Source organism: Opisthocomus hoazin, chromosome 14 (genome assembly GCF_030867145.1).
Source record: "Opisthocomus hoazin isolate bOpiHoa1 chromosome 14, bOpiHoa1.hap1, whole genome shotgun sequence".
Lineage (NCBI taxonomy): Eukaryota > Metazoa > Chordata > Aves > Opisthocomiformes > Opisthocomidae > Opisthocomus > Opisthocomus hoazin.
This window is the reverse complement of record NC_134427.1, coordinates 14,391,100-14,413,569: the sequence shown is the minus strand read 5'-3', so window position 1 is coordinate 14,413,569 and position 22,470 is coordinate 14,391,100. Positions and strand designations below refer to the sequence as shown.

At 38.1% G+C, this 22,470-nt stretch overlaps 1 protein-coding gene across 3 annotated transcripts in view; it reads right to left on the bottom strand.

The window, feature by feature from the left end:
* The window catches only part of FMR1 (fragile X messenger ribonucleoprotein 1), a 34,582-nt gene extending 14,210 nt beyond the window's left edge, over positions 1 to 20,372 (bottom strand). For 2 of the 3 annotated variants that reach the window (XM_075435372.1, XM_075435374.1), the window contains exons 1-10: positions 20,097 to 20,245; positions 11,707 to 11,759; positions 10,615 to 10,708; positions 9,532 to 9,603; positions 9,112 to 9,260; positions 7,898 to 7,991; positions 7,690 to 7,806; positions 3,073 to 3,243; positions 2,913 to 2,991; positions 30 to 139 (exon numbers count right to left, since the gene is read on the bottom strand). In XM_075435372.1, coding sequence (XP_075291487.1) covers positions 30 to 139; positions 2,913 to 2,991; positions 3,073 to 3,243; positions 7,690 to 7,806; positions 7,898 to 7,991; positions 9,112 to 9,260; positions 9,532 to 9,603; positions 10,615 to 10,708; positions 11,707 to 11,759; positions 20,097 to 20,147 — 990 coding nt within the window. In that variant the 5' untranslated portion in view covers positions 20,148 to 20,245. Of the gene's footprint in view, positions 1 to 29; positions 140 to 2,912; positions 2,992 to 3,072; positions 3,244 to 7,689; positions 7,807 to 7,897; positions 7,992 to 9,111; positions 9,261 to 9,531; positions 9,604 to 10,614; positions 10,709 to 11,706; positions 11,760 to 20,096 lie in introns of all 3 variants that reach the window. The other variant, XM_075435375.1, reaches the window with a different exon arrangement.
* Positions 20,373 to 22,470: the final 2,098 nt, after the last annotated feature.

Here is a 22,470-nt window from a genome sequence, read left to right as displayed (position 1 = left end):
TACAGAAATTATATTAACTGAAAACATACCTCTTCCTGTGGAATATTTTTATCATTTTCAGCCTCAATTCTCACTCTTACAACACCAGATTTGTCCACTATCTCCTGAATCAGTTTTCCATTTTTTCCTATTACTTTTCCTGTAGAAAGAACATACAAAACATTCCACCGTTAGGGTCTTCCCCCAAACCTGAGAGTATTACTATACTCTAATTAAACGAGTATTTAGTATCAGTGCAAGAACTTGTCAAAAATGACTTAATACTCCACAACAAAGATTTAGTTAATGAGCCATGGACTAAAATGTCTAAGTAGGCCTGGGGCTTTAACTTTGGTAATGTTCCAAAGCAACCACTGCAGGATACAGGGAGAGAGGTAATTTATTACAAAAGTTTGTTACCGAGTATAGTGTCCTGCCTTTTGAAAGCTCCTGTAGGAGAACAAAGGAAATTCAATCACAAATGCCTTACCTTTGTGAAAAATTATTTGAAATTACATATCTCAACTACAGAAATATTCGGTATCTTCAATGCTTATTTGGCTTTGCTTTGGTAGGTTTAAAATAACTTCATTGCTGGTTGCATTTAGAAAAAAAAAAGCAGAAAACCCTTTTACAGTGCTCTAACATCTGCTGTAACTACCTCTTGGGTAGTTACAAAGCAAAACTCTTTGTTCACAAAAATTTCAGTTGATTAAGTATTCTGATACTACAGAAAATACTGTTTGAGCCAGATGTAAAATTCTCTTCTCTGAAACTGAGCTTTTTTAGGGATATTTGAAAATAGTATATTGTTTATTAAAAAGTCAAAGACAAAAATGGAAATAAGTTCTACTCTAACACCAGTAATGCATACATTTATCTTAGAAACTACACATTTTGATTTCAGACAATGAAAATGAAAACTTTCATTCTCTCCAACCTCAGCAAAATAACTTGCTGTCTGAATACCGACAGGAAAACTGAGCTGCTTGGCAGTTAATCAGGAAAGGCCATAGCCTTCAACCATAGCATTAAAGGAAAGCTTAAGAGTGATGTAAAATATGTTTTCTGCATGTTACAAAGATTTATTTTCTAAACAGAACTACTGGAAAACTTGCAACATAACCTTTTTCACAAACACATTACTGAAATGAAGGCAAAAAATACAGAGCGTATGACAGCTATCGTTTTGCTGATACAATTCATCCACGAAGAACAAATTAAAAGCCACTTGTAACCACACAGGACACTGTTCCTACTGTTCAAAGCTAAATATATTTTCATTTCTGTGTATCAATTTTTCTGCCATGATTTTACAAATCCTACATATTTGGAGAAAGCATGATAAAAGATGACCAGTAAGTTTGTCCTTGATGACAAAGGCTGCTCGTACAGTCAAAAGCTTCTTCAGAGAACTTTATTCCATTACACATCACTGGCAAATGCAACAGCAGCTTACTAATAAATGTAAAAAAGCTTTGGTAGTGATTTCAAAAAAGTCAAGGAAATCAAACAAAAAAAAGAAAAAAAAAGAGAAAGAACTTTACACTGTTTGTCCCAATGAAAGAAATGTGTCTTTTTAAAGATTTGTTTTTAGTTAGAGTTCAGTGACATACATAAAAATCTTTAAAAATAATTAGGGACTGTATGCACATATTTTTAACCTGTGTTTCAGGTCACAGATTTCCATACAGCCTTTAAAAAAGCAACATCTTGGTTAGTTTTTTCTTTGTTGTTGGTTTTTTTGTTCAGTTTGAATTTTACATAGGAATAAAAAAATTCAACATAATGTAGTAAAAGGAAAAAAGCCTTCTGCCTTTTCAAAGCAAATTATTTAGTTTTCTGGGAAATTATTAGACATTTAAAAAGCAAATTATCAAACATAGCTTATTTTTGATATAACATATGGTTTAGTCAATTTTGTATTCTAAAGGAACCAGGCTGAGAAGCAGAGCAGATACAAAAAACTGCCAAACTAGAAATAACTGCAAAGTTCTAAACAGAAACAAAGAAATTAAAACATGAAGTTAAAATAATGATGGCAGGTTGTAATTCTTACTTATCACCAGCAGAATCAGGAGGGAGTGGGGAAGGGAAAGCTAGTGTTTTAAAATCAATTCCATAGCTGAGGTGCCACATTTCTAAGTACTTGTCCCATTGCAGAACTTCGTACTGCTTCAACACGAGCTTTCAGACACTGCTTGACAACCTATTAAAAGTGCTCACTTTTAAAGGTATGTTACACTGTATAGTATTTGTCCTGTTCTTTTCTTCTCTGCCGAATTAAGTGATGTATTTTAATGTTGCTTGGTAGCATCAAAAGTTCACAAAAAGATTCCTCCTCCCCCCCCCCCCCCAAGGGCTACATGCATTCTTCAGGACTTTTTTTAGGGTGTTACATAATGGAAATCTATTAGATGGTCTTTGGGGTATTTTCTTGATCACTGGGTACCTTATCTAGGCATTCAGTTCATCCCACAGTGCTGCTTCTAAACAAACTGTATTTCAAATGTAAAAGGACAGCAAAAAAAGTCAAAGATGTAATTCGAAATATACTATGAGAATACCAGACTGCAGATTCACCTGTTGTATAGCTGAGCTCTGGACATCTTTGGAGGAAGTCAATTAATTCTTTGGCTCATTCCAGAAGCTATTCTATTTTATATTTAAATATCAGCACATTGCTTTAGTTTAAGATAACCTTGAACAGCAAACCAGGAGGTAATTTCTTACTATTTACTGAAGGTAAATGTGTCTAAAAATTCTGTATTGGGGTGGGAAACAAAACAAAAAAGCCCCAAACCCCCAAATCTTGTACCACCTAGAACCCTTTCACAAAGAGTTCTTCAAACTTTTACCCTGCCACCCCTCTTACAGTAAAAAAGTTCTCACAAGGCATTCTTCCTATCACACAGCCCCTAGAATTTACATACCTACTAAATTTCTTGGTACTTGTATGACATCTTCAGCAAACTCTAGGTAACTTCTTGCCTTTTTCACTGCATCTTGATCCTAAAATAGATCGATGCATGAGAGAAATGAGCTCCGTTTTCCGAAGTTTATTTTTTTGAAAAGCTAAAGAAGCCAACCTACCTCTCCATAAATATGGAATGTGCAAGTATCTTCATCAAGATCAATAGCAGTCACTCCAGGGACTTTTCTGGCTTGCTGAATATTAGCACCATGAGTGCCAATGGCCAAACCCATTAGGTCTTCACGTACAACAAACTGTTCATGGAATCGTGATGCAAGCTGTCTCGAACTCTAAAGAAAAATATAGTGTTAGCTTACTTCAATTTTTAGTACACCAGAGAGACAAAACAACATAAATTTAGAGCTGATTCTTTAATCAGGTACTTAGCCTACTTTTTATTTTAATCAATCCTTTTAATGAACTTATTTTCACTTCCAAAACACTGAAGATTCTTCAGAAGTCTTAATATCGCCTCTTAAACACTGACATAGGGCCAGCCTCTAGCTGTGTTGACACCTCTATATTATGGATTACCACAGAATATCTACAGCTATTAAGTGTTACTAGGTAAGACAGCATTCGTGTAAGTTAGCAGAATAGGAGTTGTGTTGGTTATTAAAGCAATCCCTATGATCTCTGAAAAAAAAAACCTGCACTCATTTCAACAGGTGGGGGAAACAGCAATAACTCAATCACTGGACACAAAAATTATATAAAAGACAGAGTGACTATGGGTATCTACTGCACTTTAAAAAAAAAAAATTAAGAACGTGTGCCTATGCAAGACAACACAAAATTAAGGTACAACTGCAATACTTTGCTTGAATTCAGAGAACAAGCATGTTAAGAATTTCATCCAGGACTCACATTTCTACTAAGACAGAAGGGTAGGTCTGAAAACTTGAGATTGTCACACGCTATCAAGACAAAATTCCTCACTTCAGCAGGGCAGTGACTAAAGACGATACCATTAAAATGACTTTCAATCACATATTTGAGGCTCACTTACTCTTGAATTCAACACCTGGTTACTGTTTTGCAACTCTCATCACATTTGCATGCAACTGCTACAGTGTAACAAAACCATACAAAATGACTTACAGAATCTTAATGAGGATCTACTATATGAAAACAGATATCAAGAAAGAACAACAAAAACCAACAAAAAACTAGCCGAATTTTTGATCTGGAAGAGGATCTTGAAAATAACTGAAAAAGTATCGGTAGAAACGTGGATAAAACTTGCAAAAAGTATATTAAACAAAAAACCCCCAAATCGTCATTCCAATGACCACAGTAAACAATATCCTAAAGCAGTCCAAGCTTCCAAGAGAAATGAGCTCTGATTCCAAGCCACCAAGCTCTGATTTGATGCACAAGTATGCATATACATGCCCATATGTAAAATACAGTTTCAATATTTTCTTAATTGTCTAAAGCTTCCATCACACACCAAACACGCAGAAGAGCTGGGAACAGAAGGAAGCTTTTGAGAAATATCTTGTAGCGCACTGTGGAGTTGGGTAGTGCTGAAAATACTCAAACATGCAGGAAACCTAGGTTTTACCAACACACATACAATCCTGCGCTGACATCAACAGCCTCCATCAACCCCAGGTGGCTCAGACTATCAGCATGAACAGATCTCAGGAGTACAAGTAAAATCACCTGGCAAATGCTGAAGTGCATGCAGTTCAGAACCTACCAATCAAGTGGGGAAACTGTTAAAGGTAAGTGGACACATTTTGTTCAAAACCAAACCCACACGTTTAAAAAGACTAAAACAATGACTGATAAATTGCTCCTACACAGCCTCTTCATGCTTTCAAAAAACCACAGCTTTCTTATAGGATGCTTGTGCTATATAAAGCAAGGAGATCACTAAGTCTGGTCACCCTGAGAACTAAAAGAAACGTATGGAGAGAAATCAGTAAGATATAAACAATGTATATTTTGTCCTGTATGTTTGTTATAATGTAATTGTCATACATTTTAAAGGAAGTTGTAGTACTTAAATCTACAGAGAAGAGCAAATATAAAACGTGTAAAAAACGTCATTATTTACCATAGCAAGTAAAATTCCTATGTAAAAATGTGGACGCTATCTACAGGTGTCTGAGCATAACAGAGCACAGGAAATGAACAATAGCTTAATGCATTGAGGGAAGACAGAGAACTTCCAGCTTTGATAATCTATTATGGAAAGAGTGTTTTGCAAATAAGAAAAAAGACAAAGCTGTATATTGTCTTTCCAGAGCCAAGATACATAATGCTATGCATGTTTCTGCATTGCAATCAAAGCTGTAACTACTGTGAGGATATACACAAGCAACCTTTAAATTAGCAGTTTAACCTCAGCAACATGAGATCTTACAGAAGTTGATAAAACATCAAGAAAGTGCCCACAGTAAGCCCTACTCTGTCCCAGCTAAACTGCTACTGTTATCTGACCTGCTCCTGCTTAAAGCAGTTAATAAATATCCTGTGCTAAACCACTGTCACAGAGAATTGGCTGCAGTAAGTAGTAGTACAAGTATCCGAGTGTCATGAAATACTTCATACACTGAGGGGGCTCTGTCGAGCACTTAATATTATCATTAGTTTGTCTGTACATTATGTACTACAAGATGTATTTTATTTAAATAGAGGAAATTCTGTATTCTATTTCCCTCCCAATAAATTAGTAAGAAACAATCATGCAAATACCTGCTTAGAGGCCATGACTGAAATGCATTTAGATAGAATAAAGTACAGACCAGAATGCAAAAGTACACTTCTAAATTCAGGCTTTTTAGTATAGCAAAATAACAACTAAGCCCCAACTAATGGGAAAGACACAAACAAAAAATGATTGATTACTTTACTTGATGCTCTAAAAGCCACATTTGAGAAGTAGAGCCATGCAAGTCAAGAAGTTGATGTGCAGAAAAGAAAGAACATATAAGATACAACAAATGGAAAGGAAACAAAAGAAGCTGATCAGGTGATTATGACTCAGAAAGAAGGAAAGGTAAAAATGCTCGAAGAAAAAAAGTGGCAGACATTTAACGTTCAGAGAGTATAAGATACAGAAAACAGTTAATTTGATGGAAACAATGAACTATTACTAATAATGCAGTAAAGCCCAAAGCATTCACTAAATATTTCTTCTGCACACGGACATGCGCAGTCTATTCGTATGTCAGTGTCTCAATAGAAATCATGACTATGAATTTTTACTATCTGAAGCTTTTCAGGTTTGGTTGAAACTTATTTTATGTTTGTTCTAAGTACAGGAAACAAATGTCAGCATGAAAAATACCAGCGAACTTCTGTCACACAAACTATAAACTATAACCATATGTATTTATCTCACCACCTTCACTTAAGTACTGTTCAGGTAGAAACTAAAGTCCAATAATGGTTTTCTAGTGAGAACCAAATAAAGTTCTTGAGTCCTTCACAGCAGCAAAAAGTTCAGCCTTACAATGACAGCAAGAATCCAAGATTAGTTTGGGAAAGGAATCAATGACAACAGCTGTTGCTGCATGCATTTGTGGGGACACGTAAAGAGAATTAGCTCTAAAGAGGCTGTTGTTCTTCCCACCTCCAAAATAATACTTTGCACTTCAAGAGGTAAACTGCCCACACAATTGTCAGTTCTGGAGGAAGACTGAGAAGAATGGATTACTGAAGAGCTCCAGTGGGGCACTCAAGGAGGAACACCAATGAGAAGAAACTGGTCCTTTCTTGGTCTTGAGAAAATCAAGACCCAAACAAACACGGATTACAGCTCTGAAATACAGAAATCGAGACTAGAAAGAGAATAACAGAAGAGAGAATTTCTTGTAACAGTGAGTACACCTACTGGATACAAAAGGCCTAAACTACTACACCACATCACACTTCTAGCTAAACCCAAATAGATGTAACCCTTGGGGTACGGTGGAACGAAACCCGGCTCTAAACTAACAGAGCTGGTATGCGCTCGCGTAAAACTGAACTACAATAGTTCAAGTGGTACTTCTAGTTCTTGACAGTGAATCTAAAAAGAAGATTCCTGATTTGTAGATGGAATAAAAACCATGAAGAATTGTTAATTCTGCTGTATAAAGATTCCCTTATTTCCTAGCCTACTGTCTTTTTTCTCCCATGGCCAAGCATGAGTCAAGCATCTTGCCAGTCAACACCCACTCTCCAGTCACAGGAATATCAGAAGCTGTATCTGCTGTAAGATGATTTCCTAACATTTTATCCATAGACAAACCCATCCCTTCGTACATCCCACCAATGTCAGTCTCACCCCTTTCATCTCTCATTTTCACTGTGTTGTTTTGCAAGATCCAGTTCTAGTCCATGTCAGTACCATGCCATATCCACTCCCATCTATTTTTAAAAGCAGTAATTCCAAGCTATTGAATATGTGGCACTATTCTTGCAACAATGACTAATTATTTTTTGCTTCAAACTACGAAAGAAGTATCTGTGTATGTGTGTGTACATATATATTTGTATTTAATCCCACACAAAATCCTGCTGAATAAAATGGGACAGGATAAAAATGAGTCTTTGCAAGAACAGGCCCTTTAACCATAAATTTCTTTGTTGGGTTACATCTCCATCTATCTCTTTTTAACACCAAGAATCGTAACAGTACATAATAATTATTTTTACCCCAGTGTAAGTCCTACCAGCTAAAAACTGCATGAGTATTTCCCCCCCCCCTCAAACTACTTCAGGGAAAACAAACAACGTACCTCCAGCTGTTTGCTAGCTTCTTCATTTCTCAGTATCAGAGACAACTTGGTACGAAGACTTCGAAAGTGCATATCAATCAGCATATTTGCCCGCTTTGTTGTTACATCATTGATTGACTAAATTAATAATAAAGAAAACACAGTGGTTTACACATGAACTTTTGAAATAAACCACTGCCAATGGTATGGTTAGATTGTTTGTACTTACCAAAATAATAAGCTGGTGGTTTTCAGAATCATATGTTACAGAAAAAGCTCCAACAGCCTTTTTGAAGTCCTTATGTGCAGATTCTTTGGCACACCTAGGAACAAAAATGCTATAACGTTAAAAATAATCACTGCTGCATTTATGGTTCACAGCAAAAAATACTCATTTCTTACTACAAAGACTCTAAATAAATATATCCAAGTTCTCCCTTTTAATGCAGGTCTTATTTTATTGTGTTATAATTCATTTTACTCATTTTTCTTTCATTTGTCTTCATGAGTAGGATTAGAAATGTTTCAGAAATTTTCTGTATGTACATCTATGAAATGTCAAGCCAGTTAGGCAAAACTACATTAAAAAGCTATAATTGTTACAATCGGCAAGTCAAAAATATCAAATGCACCATGAAACAGTATGATGTGTGACTTCACTGTAACCAGTGCAGCATTCTAATTACCTTTTGCTCATTTCATGCTGTATTTTACTTCTCCATGCTTCTTCTGTCAACTTGCTACTTAGTGAACTTGCGTACTACAACATTAACTTCAGAAATTCTTAGTATAACCTGAATTTATAGCTTATTCCACATTGAGGCAATAACATTCACCACAAAAAAGCAGAAAGTGATCTGAAGCTAAAAGAGGGGAGTCAGTATTAATCTGCATTTTAGAGCTGCATTTACAAGAGAATGACACCTCCGTGTTCTAGGCGAAAACTAGATGTTTCTGTATCATATTGCGAAAGGTTTGATTATTGCACATCTATTCCCACCGCCATCAAAACGCCTTATGCCCTACAATATAAGACAGCATTCTCTTTTGTCATTAAATACCAGCCTGCACAGATTGTCAGATACTATATCAATGAAAGAGCGACCACGTGAAACTTATCAACAAGTTGACAAAGAATGGATTCACATTAATCTGTGCACATCATGACACAGCTGTAAGAATAGAAAAATCTTAATCTATACTGCACACAAACCTTAAAACCTTGAAGGAAGTATTTCCTCCTCCAGGACTAAACTGCACCTCAAAAATCATCTTTCCTATTTCTGAAGTATGAGCATGTCCACATCTGCATTTTCTACGTTACTACATGAAAATTTTAAAAGTTAATTTAGAGCAGTAAAAAGCATTTTTACTCCTTCTTGTCTCAGGCTTCAGAAGCTACCCACGTTTTAAAACAAGTTATAAAGAAACACTTGTACTTACATTTGCCTTAGATCTTCTGGAACTGCCAGTTTGATTTTATGAAAAGTATCTTTTGTTGCGGGTTTATTGGGGTTCACAGATCTCAAACGCTCAATTGTGACAATTTCGTTGTATGTAGCATCACAGGCTGCATATTCTATTACATAGAACTGATATAAAAATAATAAAATCATCCAAGCCACACATTTTATGACAACAGTGAGCATTACACTATTAAGTGAAAGACACTTTTGTTAACTGTACAAGTGAAAGTTGAACTTTTCAAGTCAAGGTTAACAGTAATTGCAATAGTCCTCACGAAGAAACTCTTTGAAAACAAAAAGCAACACGTTAAAATACTGTGCACACCAATACAAAAAAATAAAACCAGAAAAATAAACTATAAATAAATATAAAAAAAATATATATGCATATTCCTACCTCACCCTTTATCATTCTCACTTTAGCCAACCACCAACAGCAGGGTTCTTTCTCATTTGCCCGGGAATAAACCTAAACAAAATACATACATTACATTAATACTCTTAAAAGACATCACAAAAGCTGACACTAATATGATCAGGAACTCTGCCATATGAACGAAATCCAGCAAAATACATTGGTACATAAAGTCTCTAATTTAAGAATAGAGTACATAGTAAGCATGTAGCACCTGAAATGTCTATTGCAAATAGAGGTAGGATATAAAAATTATGTATATAGGATTGCATGTAATAAAAAATATTATATCCAATCTACTGGCATTAGTTGCTTCAGTCTTGCATACCGTCCAAAGAGAGACAAATCAGCCTTTTATACCTGTTAACATTTAATCAACAATATTTCTAACTGTGTGTATGTCTGATGAGGTTCTCCCAGTGGGCAGAAGGGAGAGAACACACATGTATGTGCTAAAGAAGTGTAGATATTGGCCACACTGACACCAAAGAAGTTTTGCCATTTTCTTGTCTTTCAAATCAAAATAAACTTAAATAGCATGCAAGCAAAATGTAAATCTTGAAAGTTCTCTTTCTTAAAATTATAAAAATCAATTTTAGGAATATGCTATAATAAAGTCAGTCTCTCTAAATATAAGTATTTACATGTACACGTATATTTTCATATTTTACGTACACATACATATAATGCAAATTAACTCATTTAACTTGAAATTTTGGTAATACACATGTTATTAACTTACTGCTGAAGAACTACAGTCCAGCATCTATTTCTAGATTAATTCAGTTCTGATAAAGAACTGATCTGTAATCAAAGAAATGCTGATCATATTTGTAAATCAGCATGGAGGTCATGGTACGTGAAATTCCAAAATAGCTGTATGGTTTACAACTGTCAAAATCTCTTCTTGATTACACGCTTGACATTGTGTTTTATGCATCACTTGGAATCAAAAATAGTAACAGCATATAACATGGAAGCAAACCTTCCACTGGTGCGGCTGATATCTTTCACCCCGAGTTCTCTCACTTCTCAAAATAAATGTTGTTAATGGAGCATACATACCTCTACTTCATCGCTTTCATTTATATCTTTATTATAGCCTGCAGGTGGCGGAAACCTTACATCATGGAATGGTATTTGTCTCTCTGGTTGCCAGCTACAAATGAAAATACAGTGAATGTCCTAAACTTATTCACCTTCTTTGTAAATAGAAATCAGGAACATTTTCAATCCATTAATTTTACATTTTCAAAATCTGTGGAGCTTTTGTGCATATGTATTATAGGTAATGCGATCCAATGTCTATGTAATAAGAAGAAACACCTAAGTGACCATTAAGCATCTTCAGTGAACCCCTGCTGCTATCTGCACTATTTTGAAATCTTCCAGCAGCAGTTTTTACTCTATTTACAGTTACAGGTTTTACCCCCAACATTAGAAACACAGGTTAAAAGACATTTCATAACAAGTTTGGACACACTTCCTTTAAAATAAGCCTGCTCCTTCTTTTTCACTACTTCTACTATAGATTATGAAAACTTGATCAGGGATAAAATGAGCATGACAAGAAAAGAGTATTTTTAAAGAAACTAGAAAACAATTTCCAAAATACAACAGATGATGCCATAACAAAGAGTCATGGGAAAAAAGTATACAGCCATGTGTTATTTTCTTCCTGAAGGAAATGAAACCTTAACTAAATGGTATAGTGGAAAGGTAGCTTTTTATGCCCTTAAATAAGGGGAAAGGAACATCACTTCATTTCTAGCTTAGAAAACTGGTATTTATCACTTAGCTATAAAATGAATTCTGTTATAACAATATCTGCTAAACCTAAAATAAGACATTCACATGAGAAAGAGGCAGCCATGATACCACTGCTGTCTTATTCAAACATGCGTTGTCATCATGTAAATTCAGTAATAACATGCTTATCTTCCCCAAAAAAACGATGTTACTATAGTTTTTACTTAAAAAAATTAAACATTTAAAAGCATTTATACAGAAATGTTACAACATGTTAAATATCAAACGTAATTCTAAAAAATGCTAGCAGCAAGCTTACCTTTACATTATTAAGTTTTATTTAGGTTCATCAGATGCAAGGTTGATACACTGTATCATTTTTACGCATAATATCAGCAATACACTTACTTGTTTTCAAATGCAACTGTTATAGAATCTTCATGCACATCCTTTACAAATGCCTGCATAGAAAAAAGGCATATTTATGGTCTGCTTATGGATATTTAAAAAAATGTCAAACTCATACAATGCCTGCCTTTTACAGATTTTGATGAAACTCAAAACTAAAGTATGCTTTCAAGTCAGCCTTTTTAATTTTGCAATAGACTTATATAAAACGCATACTGAAAGCTGATAACCTCCTTGAGTTCATGACTGCCAGCGTACTGATACACAGACAGACCATCCAAGCTACATTTGCATCCTTCCTATGCTTCACAAGCAATGGGAGAGGTTACTAACAAATGACAAGATCACTCCAAATAGTTTTTTAAATAAAGCTTAAAATGTTTGACTTTATAACCACATTTTGTGTATTTTGACAGATGTCAAAATTAACCCACCTCAGTACTCCTTTAAAAAAAAAAAAACACAAAACCAAAATCCCGTGTGTTCTGTTTTACCTCAAGGTAAGTTTGAATATCGCACTAGCCTAATTCATCCATATCCATTTCAGCACAGTCTTCCTCTTATTTACTTCGTCACACTTAATGTCCATAGTGTACAAACTTAATACAAATGCCCTGCAGCCTTCCTTCAGTTTTATTCTGGGGGTTCGACAGCAGTTGTGCTAAGTGTCCCATGCAAGCACAGAGTACAGATCTAAAATACAGCACCAAGAGGGCTTTTCCTGCCTTATGCTACTTAACTGACTAATGTTTGATCAATTTTCAACTTTAAGCCCCAACATCCCTCCCCCCATCTACAAAACAGCAAGATCAATACTCAAAAAACTTTGGGATCTACCAATGAAAATATTTTTCGTAGCCTCAAATGACTGAGGCCACACTGCAACCAGGGATGAAAAGATAGGGGGTTTTTTTTGCTTGTTTTTCTTTTTAAAAATATCTCTATGAACTTCTGAAACAGATAAACATTGGAGAAGTGCTCAGTATTCCACTAATACTTGTCCATATATAGTACATGCTTGCAAGATACGTAGATAAAAGCCAATGAGCAAGACTGAGTATAAAAGTTTGTTCTACCAATGGAGATCTGTCTTAGTAGATTGAAAAATTCTCACTAAACTGAAAACAATTTAGCAGTAATCACAGCTTCTGAAGAAGAATTAGTTAATGAACCGTGGAACTTTCTATTCTCCTCGCATTTCAAGTTTCCAAGACAAGAACAGCTCTTATGTCTTACCAGAAGGTAAGAGTTTCTTCCTCATATGGAATCTAAATGGTTTTAAAAAATGCTTCTGGTATTTTTCCTTTATAAAGTATTCCAAAGTATGTCCTGAGTTGCAGCAGTATCGCAGGATCAAAGAAGAGCAATACCTGACGACTGATACAGAGCTTCAAGAACTGGTTATAACAAAATTAAGCAGCACATAGGCACAAGTGTCATTACTTGGAGACATTCAGTGCAAGACAGAAGTGCAATGCTCATTAATAATCTGAAAATAACTAATGCCACCTTGAATAAAAGTCAAAGCAAAGCTGCAATGACAATAGCAAGAAATGGTTTTATACCTTGCTCATCTCAATACCGTATGAATGAGGTTACCAGGAAGTTTATTATTGCTAGCATAAAAAGGAGATTTCAGAGTCTCTAATAGTATTTACATAATTACATACATCAAAATTCCAAGATATTCCTTCCAAGGGGACTGCATGAATAGTTGATATTTTTTAATGATGTGACACAAAACAGATTTAAGACCACATCTCAGAATGATGTTGATAGTAGTACAGCAATGCTATTTACATAAAGAGGCAACAGAACCTTCAGTTGATCATTACAGTTAGTGAACATTCATCTCATGTTTCATATTGCCATGTCTTCTGTAAGAAAATTCCAGAACTGGATATGCATTTGACAAATACTATGGTAGTCCTGACTCATTTTGCAACATCACTCACATCACCTTCAAAGGCTCCATCCACATTTCTTCCAATGTTTGTCATATGCAGCTCTGAAGCCCCTATTCTTACAGATGTAGCAAAAATGGATGCCTTTAATACCTGAAAAATGCTGTAATTACTACCAAGTAGTTGGTACCACTCCTTCATGTCACAGACTGGAAAAGGACAGGACTTCGTATTATTAGTAACACTTGAGTATGCAAAAGCAGAGTTTATTTTATAAAGCAAATCCAACTGAAATTACACCAAGAACACTTAATAGCCTTGAGGAAAACAGGTAAGAGCAGCACAAGACAATGCCCTGAGAAACAATCTGTTGATACTTAAATTTTCTCATATTCATAAAATACCAAAAAATGTCTTCTCCTGCTATGAAAGTCACTTTTGGTGAAGATTAAATAATAAGTTAATAAGTAAACCAGGTGACACAAATAAATGTAAGTCATCAAGCTGAAGACTAGCCTAAGACCTTCAAATAGTCTAGTACTTATGTTATCTGGAAAAAGTAAAACTTGGGACACATAACTAGTTGAAAAGAGTACTGAACTATGGGCAACCCTTGTTTTCAATTTACTTCATGTACTAGTTCAAAGACTGAAGATCTAACGCAGGGGATGCAGCGCTCTTGTAACTGTTACTGCGTCTGTCACCATAAAAAAAAGCAATGAACTTCACTAGACTGAAGATGATTACAACAACGTACAAAGGTTTTCAAGTCAATTACTTTAGGATCTGATTGCTTTCCAGTTACTACAAAAGCTCTCCTTCAACAGGTCTTCAACACTGCTTTGGTCGCAACCCAGAAAGCTCAGAGAACCTGAACTAGTAACATTAAGGATAAGTGTTGACCATACACAGGTAGCAATACAGACACTGCTAGTGAAAATTATAAGCATGACAATTTCTTTAGTTCATACCAAGTTCAGAAGTCTCAATCACAGAAACAGATTAAATACCTGATTTTCACTCCAGCCTGGACAAAAAAAGCTGATGTCATAACACTGTTTGCCTTTTAATTTCCAATTTTGCAAAACTGCAAAAATTCATAGTTATTAATTTTTAACTAATTACAAAGTGAATGATGCCTTGCCAAATACCTAATTTCAAATATGCAATACATACAACACTTCTGCCTTCCTCCATGTGAGATTTGTGCTTATAAAACAATTAACCAGACAAAATATATTAATAGCCTAAATATTTGGTTGTCTAATTCCATCCACCCACAATGGTGGTTTTCCTTGTTCTGCAGTTTCTTGTGACACAGAATAATGTCAGAGATACTTATCACATCAGTTTTTCATAGTCTGTATCATCCCATTATATCAATTTTCCTCTGGTATAAATATTTAAACAGATTTGTAGTAAGTAAAATGTATTTGAACTCTACAGTGCTATGTATTTGTACACTTCTATGTACCAACAGAAGTGTCTGGAAACATTTTACGCTTTTCTCAAAAAAAATCAATACTTAACTATTAATGTCTTTTGAAAACCAAAATGAAAGGTTATCAGAACTGTTTGGCTTTCTTTATTCTGTGATATGTGTAAAATTACATATAATGCTAAAAAGAAATGAGTTTTAACACCATAAGCCAAATTCATAGACACAGGACAAGGCAGCCCCAGATGTCAGTAAAGGCAGAGAAGCAGTACTGACTTTATACGAAGTATTATGAGAAGTACAACAAGCACTCATCATTTTTTGCAATAAGGAGTGTAAGTTGGGCATGGAAATTCAAACATAAAGGTGAATGTATGTGAGTTTGAAATGCACACCCGAGAAGGGACAGAACACTGCCTATAAAGAATGTGAACACACAGGTGAAAAGTATTAAAAACATAGTGAAACTAGATGGAAACAAAATGAGGGAACAGGACAGTGAAACACTACAGCGGCTGGGATATCACCATCGCTAATAGCAGATATACCAAATAAGAACCAGGACCAGTGAAACAGGTGTGCTTCTACTTCTGGGAACAGAAGCACATTTTACAATGGCTAGGTTGATTCTTCCTCTCTAATGTGGAGAAAAAAAAAAGTCAAATGTGGTAAGTTCTCTACACCAAATACGACTTTCAGACACACAAACCATTAACTTTTCTCTCCATGATTTAGTCATAATTAAGTAAAAAAGTTTACAATCCAACACTGACATGTCATGCCATTTCTCACACATATGAAGACATGGTCTAAAATTTACAAATTATTTGATACACCATAACAATTATTGGAAACACCAGTATATTTGTTATTTTTGTGCTAAATGGAATGACAGACACTTCAAAGGAACAAATAAAGGCTCCAGCTGCCATGAAGTTTTGCTGCTTTTTTTAAAGTTTGTTTACATCATCAGATGTGACCACTGTCAACCATTTCAATAAGGCAGGATAATTAACTGTAAGGAGTGAAAGTAGGAATAATACACTTTTGAATATAAAAACTGTTATGTTGATACAAATGTACATCTACTGTTCGCATAACAGTTCTGTAACATTTCATACCTGTTGGAAGGAGAAAGTCAAAATGGAATTCACATGGCTAATCAAATCTGAGAAAGGCAGGCCGTACAAGGAAACAGAGCAGGAAAAGAATAATCACACAAATGGTAACCGAATGAGGGTACAGGCTACCACCCTCAGAAGCACTGAGTAGATAGGCTTGTGAATGCACAAGTACTGGAGATATCTGCTGAGAGTACATCTGTGTTGAACAGTAAAAGAAAAGAAGAAATGATACGGAACGCAACAGGAGGCCAAAGGAACAGTTGCTCATAGTGAGACCTAAAGTGATAAAGAACTAAGAAAGATGAATGATTTTGCCAATTGTAGCTTCAATAAAAAAATGTGAAGTATCTATAAAACAAAGGAAACAATGGCAAAGTGCTGAAACTATAGGGATCAAAAATAGAAGACTTTTAACAAGGTTACAGAGCAGGAAGTAGCAGAAACTGGTTACAAACATGTAGATGTTAACAGCATTCCAAAACTATTTGCCTCAAATAGAATGCTTTATATCTTTAGCAGAGGATACAAGAAAGAACCACTCCCAAACTGGAAAAAAAAAAAAAAAAAATCAATCCTAAACTGTATATGCATGTCCCCTTCCAGAAGTAAATAATATCTAAAGCTAGTCCCAGAAAGCTCAGACAAAGGACTGTCTATCAGTCTTCTGAGATTAAGAACTTCAAAACCCAATTTACTACACCTATACAAGAAAAGACATGAAAAGATACGTCCTAATAGCACACATCTTCAATATTTAGTTACTTAGCTGTGGGCTGCAAAAAAGCAGCTCCCTGTCCTCACGATTTACAGTCCTGGTGCTTTGTTGGACCAGTCTTCTTAAAATAAATAAGGGAATCTAGTATTTTATTTCCAAGGATTCTGGGCCCAGCAACATACCAAGTAATGACTAAGCATCTCTAGGTACCAGATTGTAAATTATCCCTGAATCATGCTCTTTGATTGCACTGCACTTTCCATAGAATAATTCACCTTGGCCAAGGAGGAAAAAAGTCATGAAAGTACAAAGCACTCACCAAGCAATATTTTAATCCCATTCAGAAAGAACTAGTTTCAACTACAGCGATCACACCAACACACTCCAGTACTCTGTGAAACACAGTGCACCTGACCAGTATGAAATTTTAATTCAGATCTTCCAGTTGAATATGAACACATCCTCAAACGATCTCCAATGTTCTGCATGGAACATGATCCCTCTAGATGTATCTCTGAATGCATTCTGGATCAAGTCCACAGGTAACACAAGCAGAGAAAAGACTGTTTTGTTACTTTCAGTAGGGCTTAGGTGACAACTGGGCACCAGTTTTGTACTGTTGAGATCAAGATGCTGCTGGGTACACTAAAAAATGAAACTAAGTGCTTAGGGACTTGAATTTGTAAGGTCCTCAAAGAGAGCTACAAGGAGGATATGAAAACCCGAAGTGGCAATTAGGTGCCTGCTTGCGTCACTTACACCCTTCATGATTCCAGCAGCCTCCTATTCCTCCCCTCCAGGTTTCAAAATCAAGACAGAGGTGTATTTTTCCCAAAACATTTACATAATCTGATGAAGACCTTCAGAATGATTCAAAGCCAAAGAAATTATCACAAATCATCAGTAAACCATGAGACTGAATAAAAGAATTGTTTTCCTTTTGATTTGTTCGCAGTGTTACTGTTGTAAAGCATTTCTCAGGAGGCTGCTTAAAGTAACTTTTTAAATGAAAAAAATAAAGTCATCTTGCAATTAAATCTGCACTTCATACCATCACACACTTCTTGTTACGCTGGGTCAATCAATTCATTTTACAATCAAATTCCCCATCTGCAAGACAGGCATAAAACTCACAAGTAAACATCTACATAAATTACTTAATAACAGAGTGTAACTCTGACATTATGATGAAAGTAAAAATTGTACCTAAAATTCAACAAATTCAAGCTAGAGTAAAATTCCTGATTTACATTGAGATTTTTTTTAAAAAACACTTTTTTTTAAATTAAAAAAAAAAATTGTTGCATTTATCTTAAGTGTGATACTCCATCTACACAGGTAATACAGATGAAGACCAGTAAATCTGTGTGCCCTGTCTGTCCCCTTAGATAATTTAACCAAGCCCTCTTAGTTACAGATTAAGAAGAGACAAACAAATTCCAAAGTTTAAATTTCCAAAAGTTAAAAGGCAAATATAATATGCAACTTGGATGCAACATCTGTATTAAAACTTGGATACACTACATCGTATTTAATGAATAAGCTCCCATGAACATATGCTCAAATGAAATTTTCACCTAAACTACAACCACCAATGTCAGTATGTTATAGACAAAAGGGGAACAGGACCCCATGATGTCAAAATTCAATGTAACAAACAAAAAGTTACAAAAGCTTTTAATTCTCCCAGCTTTCTTTGATAATATTTGTCACTAAAGAATGCAAAGTCATTTTTATCATCATGTATTTCACGATTGTGTAAATACTCTCACACAATTTGATAAAAGCCTCATTAAAAGTTCTCTTATGCAACATATTTATGCCTTCTGTTTCTTTCTGAGTGAATACTGTATCTTTAAAAATATAAAACTAATTTTTGAAAGTGCTAAATAATTTAATTCCAAAAAGCAGTATACAGATCTAGGATGCTGGTTACAACACTGCAAACCCACAGGATGCTTATTTACCACATTTATGTACTTGTTTCATGTACACTTTTTGAAAAAAAAAAAAATCAGAGTAATTTAAAAAATAAGCTTTAAAGAGGTCTTTTTCTCTTAGAAACACTCAGAGCTGTTGGAACTATACCATTTGGATACCAACCTGCGCTACCACACTAACATCAGAGCATGAAATTCTACCTGTTCCTTCATTGCTAACATAAATATTGGATGTTGCACAATAACTAGGCCCAATTTTTAAAGTACTAGGAACATTTAAATGACAGAAAACTTGCAGAAACCGATCCATGACTGTTTCTGCTAGGTTGATAACATGTCAATGACAGTAGGCCCAAACCCACGGCATCCAAATTTTATTTTTCTGTGAACAGAGTAAACCCACAAATTATAACCCATAAATATCCTGATTAATACAACCCATCTGATGCAAAGCCACAGTAATATGATGCACTATTAATAAAAATATTAGGCACTCAGCACAGATGTTCAAGGCTCAGTGACAGCTTTATTCAGCACCAGCACAAGGGCTTGGAAACAAACATGGAATGCCATTAAGTAGTTTCAGTAAGAAGTGCATTTGATAATTAAACGTATTTAGCAACTCAGCACATACGTATCTGGTCAAGCAACGCTCTCTTTAATATCAATAGGCAGTGCCCCTGCCATGGCGTTAAGAGCAGGAATCCACGACAGCATTTCATCACGAACGAGTATTTAACGCACACCCCCCCCCTCCTTAAACGCTGTGCACTAGCAGTGCCGCTCTCCTGCAAACCCAGAGAGCGAGAAAGACTTTCCTTAAGCAGCGACAAAAGCTGGGGATTTAGCCATTAACGCCCCATCGCCAGCCCTGATCCTCGCCGTAGAGCCAAGGGCCCAGGGCTCTCCTCGTCTCCTCTCGCACACCGGCAGCGCGAGGGCCTTCCCTCTCCACCGCAGGGGAAGGCCCGAGGCCTCCGCAGACGCCGGGGCCCTCGCTCCCTTCTCGTCAGGCCTCCAGTTCCCCCGGCCCCGTGGCGGCGGCGGCCCCCGGCTCCCTCTCCCCCGGACACCGAGAGGGACGCGCCGAGGCCTCCACCCCTGCCCCACTCTTCCTCCTCCTCTCCTTCCTGCCCCGGAGCCCCCGCTTTCCCTCAGCGCGGGGAGGAGGAGCCGGCGCCGCCGCCGCCGCCTCCTCCTCCTCCTCCCGTCCCAGGCCCCACTCCCTCCCCTGAGACCCAGCCCGACCCAGCCGCGAGCACCCGGTACCTTGTAGAAGGCCCCGTTGGAGCCCCGCACCTCCACCACCAGCTCCTCCATGTTGTGCCGCGGCGGCTCGGCGCGGGAGACCCGGGCCCGGCGCCTCCTCCCTTCCCTTTCTCTGTCGCGGCGCCGGAGGGGGCAGGAGAGGGGGGGAGGGGACTCTCGGTTCACTCCGCGCCCGCGGGCGAGGGGAGGGGCCGGGCGGGGGGCAGGGCCGCGGGCCGGGCGCTGCGGGGAGGCTCCGCGGCTCCGCTCCTCGCCCTCGGCCGCCCGGAAATGAAACCGAAACGGTCACCGCCGGGCGGCGCGAGCGCGCGGGGGGGGGTGGGGGGGACGGGAGGGGGGCGCGTGGGGGCGCCCGTTTCGAATGTAAACGCTAAATCCGCGTCACGTGACGGGCCAGGGCGAGGGGGGCGGGGCGGGGAGCTGGCCCCAGCCAGCGCGCGCCGCTCGCCCACCACCTAACGGCCGCGCCGCGCGCCGCCCCGCGCCCCTCCCGCGCGCGCAGCCGCGAGGGGCAATCGAACCCGGCAGTTGTGGCTGGGAGTCCGCCTCATCCCCCCTCGGCGCGCACCTGAGTGACTGGCCCGCTGGCCAATCAGATTGCGTGCTGCACCGCGCGTTCTGACCGGGGGGGGCGGGGTGCGCGGCCTGCTCCGGCGGGGCGTGGGGGCGGTGCGGCAGTGTCTGTGTGCCTGCGCCGGGCTGAGGGAGGGTGAGGGGGCCTGCTGGGGCCCTGGGTGAACAAAGGGGCCGGGCGGTGGCTCTCGGGAGCGGGGATGCCGCGGGGGTCCAGGGAGAGGCGATGGGAATGATGGGGCCGAGAGAGCGCGGGGGCTGCTGGGATGGGTGGGGGAAGGAGGAGGCCTGGGCTTACGGGGCCTGGGCTGTGGCTCTAGAGGGACGCTGGGAGAGATGGCGGCCAGGAAGGGGGAAGGAGGCTGAGCCGTGCAGCGGGCTCCGCCTCTCTGCTTATGGTCAGCAGTGAAGAGTAAGATGTGGGTTGTTGCGGCAGTTTATAACGAGTTCTGCGCTAACGAATGGTCTGGCTGTTAGGGCTGTGGTGAACACCTGGGCACCTCGTAGGGGGTGCAATGCAAAATGCGCAGAGCAGTCGGTCTCGAGGGCTGGCGTGCCGGTCCCTCTGCCTCTCCATGTGAGAGGTAAGCGTCGTTCCACAGACAGCATGTAACACGTAACTATTACTTAAGTCACATTTAAAGATTCGTGGACATTCCGACTCCTAAACTTCTATGGCAGCAGCATGTAACACTGTGTACAGTTCACCATAGAATTTGCTGGTGAATAAAGACCTGCTGTATCCATGATGAGCATTTACAGCTGAAAGTACACTGGCACAAAAGCCGCTTGTTCAGCCTTTCATTAGAACTTTTCCTTTGTGTATATTAATGTGCAAGAGACTGAGAATTGGCTGTAGCAATCCCTGTATACTATGTCTTCACCTGCTTATGGTGATGTTTATTGTATGCGTACACAGTATTGAACTAAATCTAGTAGTATGATTGCTATGCAATCTACCTTGAAGGGAAGGTGTTTGATTCTCTTTCCATCAGATTTGGATAGTCTTTTCAGAAAGTTATTGAGTACGATGAAGGGTCACTTCAGTCTAATGATTCAGTTCGACAGTGTGCTGCACTCATTAAGCAGGCAGTCATAAGACTGAGTTGCTTGGGGGTGGCAGGGGGTCCGAGAGGACTGAAGGAGGGAAAATTTAAAGACGAGGAGCAATGACGCAAGATTTGTATATGAATAAAAACACATCGGAGATTAGATCTTATTACAGAGTCTCCATACAGATATTTAGGTAAAATAAACCACTCTTGTGACAAGTTCATGTTACAAATACTTTTTTAAAAACTAGAAACCGTATAAATGGTTCAACTCAAAATTTCAACAGTCTCCTTGGAGAGATGATGCCCAGCTCTAAACTAAAGTTAGCTGAAGTTGTTTTTGCATTCATCATTTGTCATAATTATTCTCTTGTTAATGAAAAAAATTGCTGTCACGCAGGCAGATTATCTCTGAGGAGACAGACCATAAAGATGTCTAATTTAGCTCTGACTTCCAGTGGTGATTTCACCACTTTCCCTAAGCTAAAAGCTGCTGTACTGTGTAATTTTCCCTAATGCATAACTCCAATTTTCCTTGCCATTGCTTAAATTTAACATTTTTTATTTTGTCCTGACTAGTGAATGTTCTAATCCTTGTCTGCTTAATGAGAGAATTTAGGTATTTCCAGAGCGCACTCTGTAGTTTTTCTGCTGATAGACTCTTAACCTTTCCTCTTTTAAATTTCTAAATTACTTGTTTTTGCTATTTTACTTTGCACTATCTTTAGAATGAACTGTCCATCCCTTCT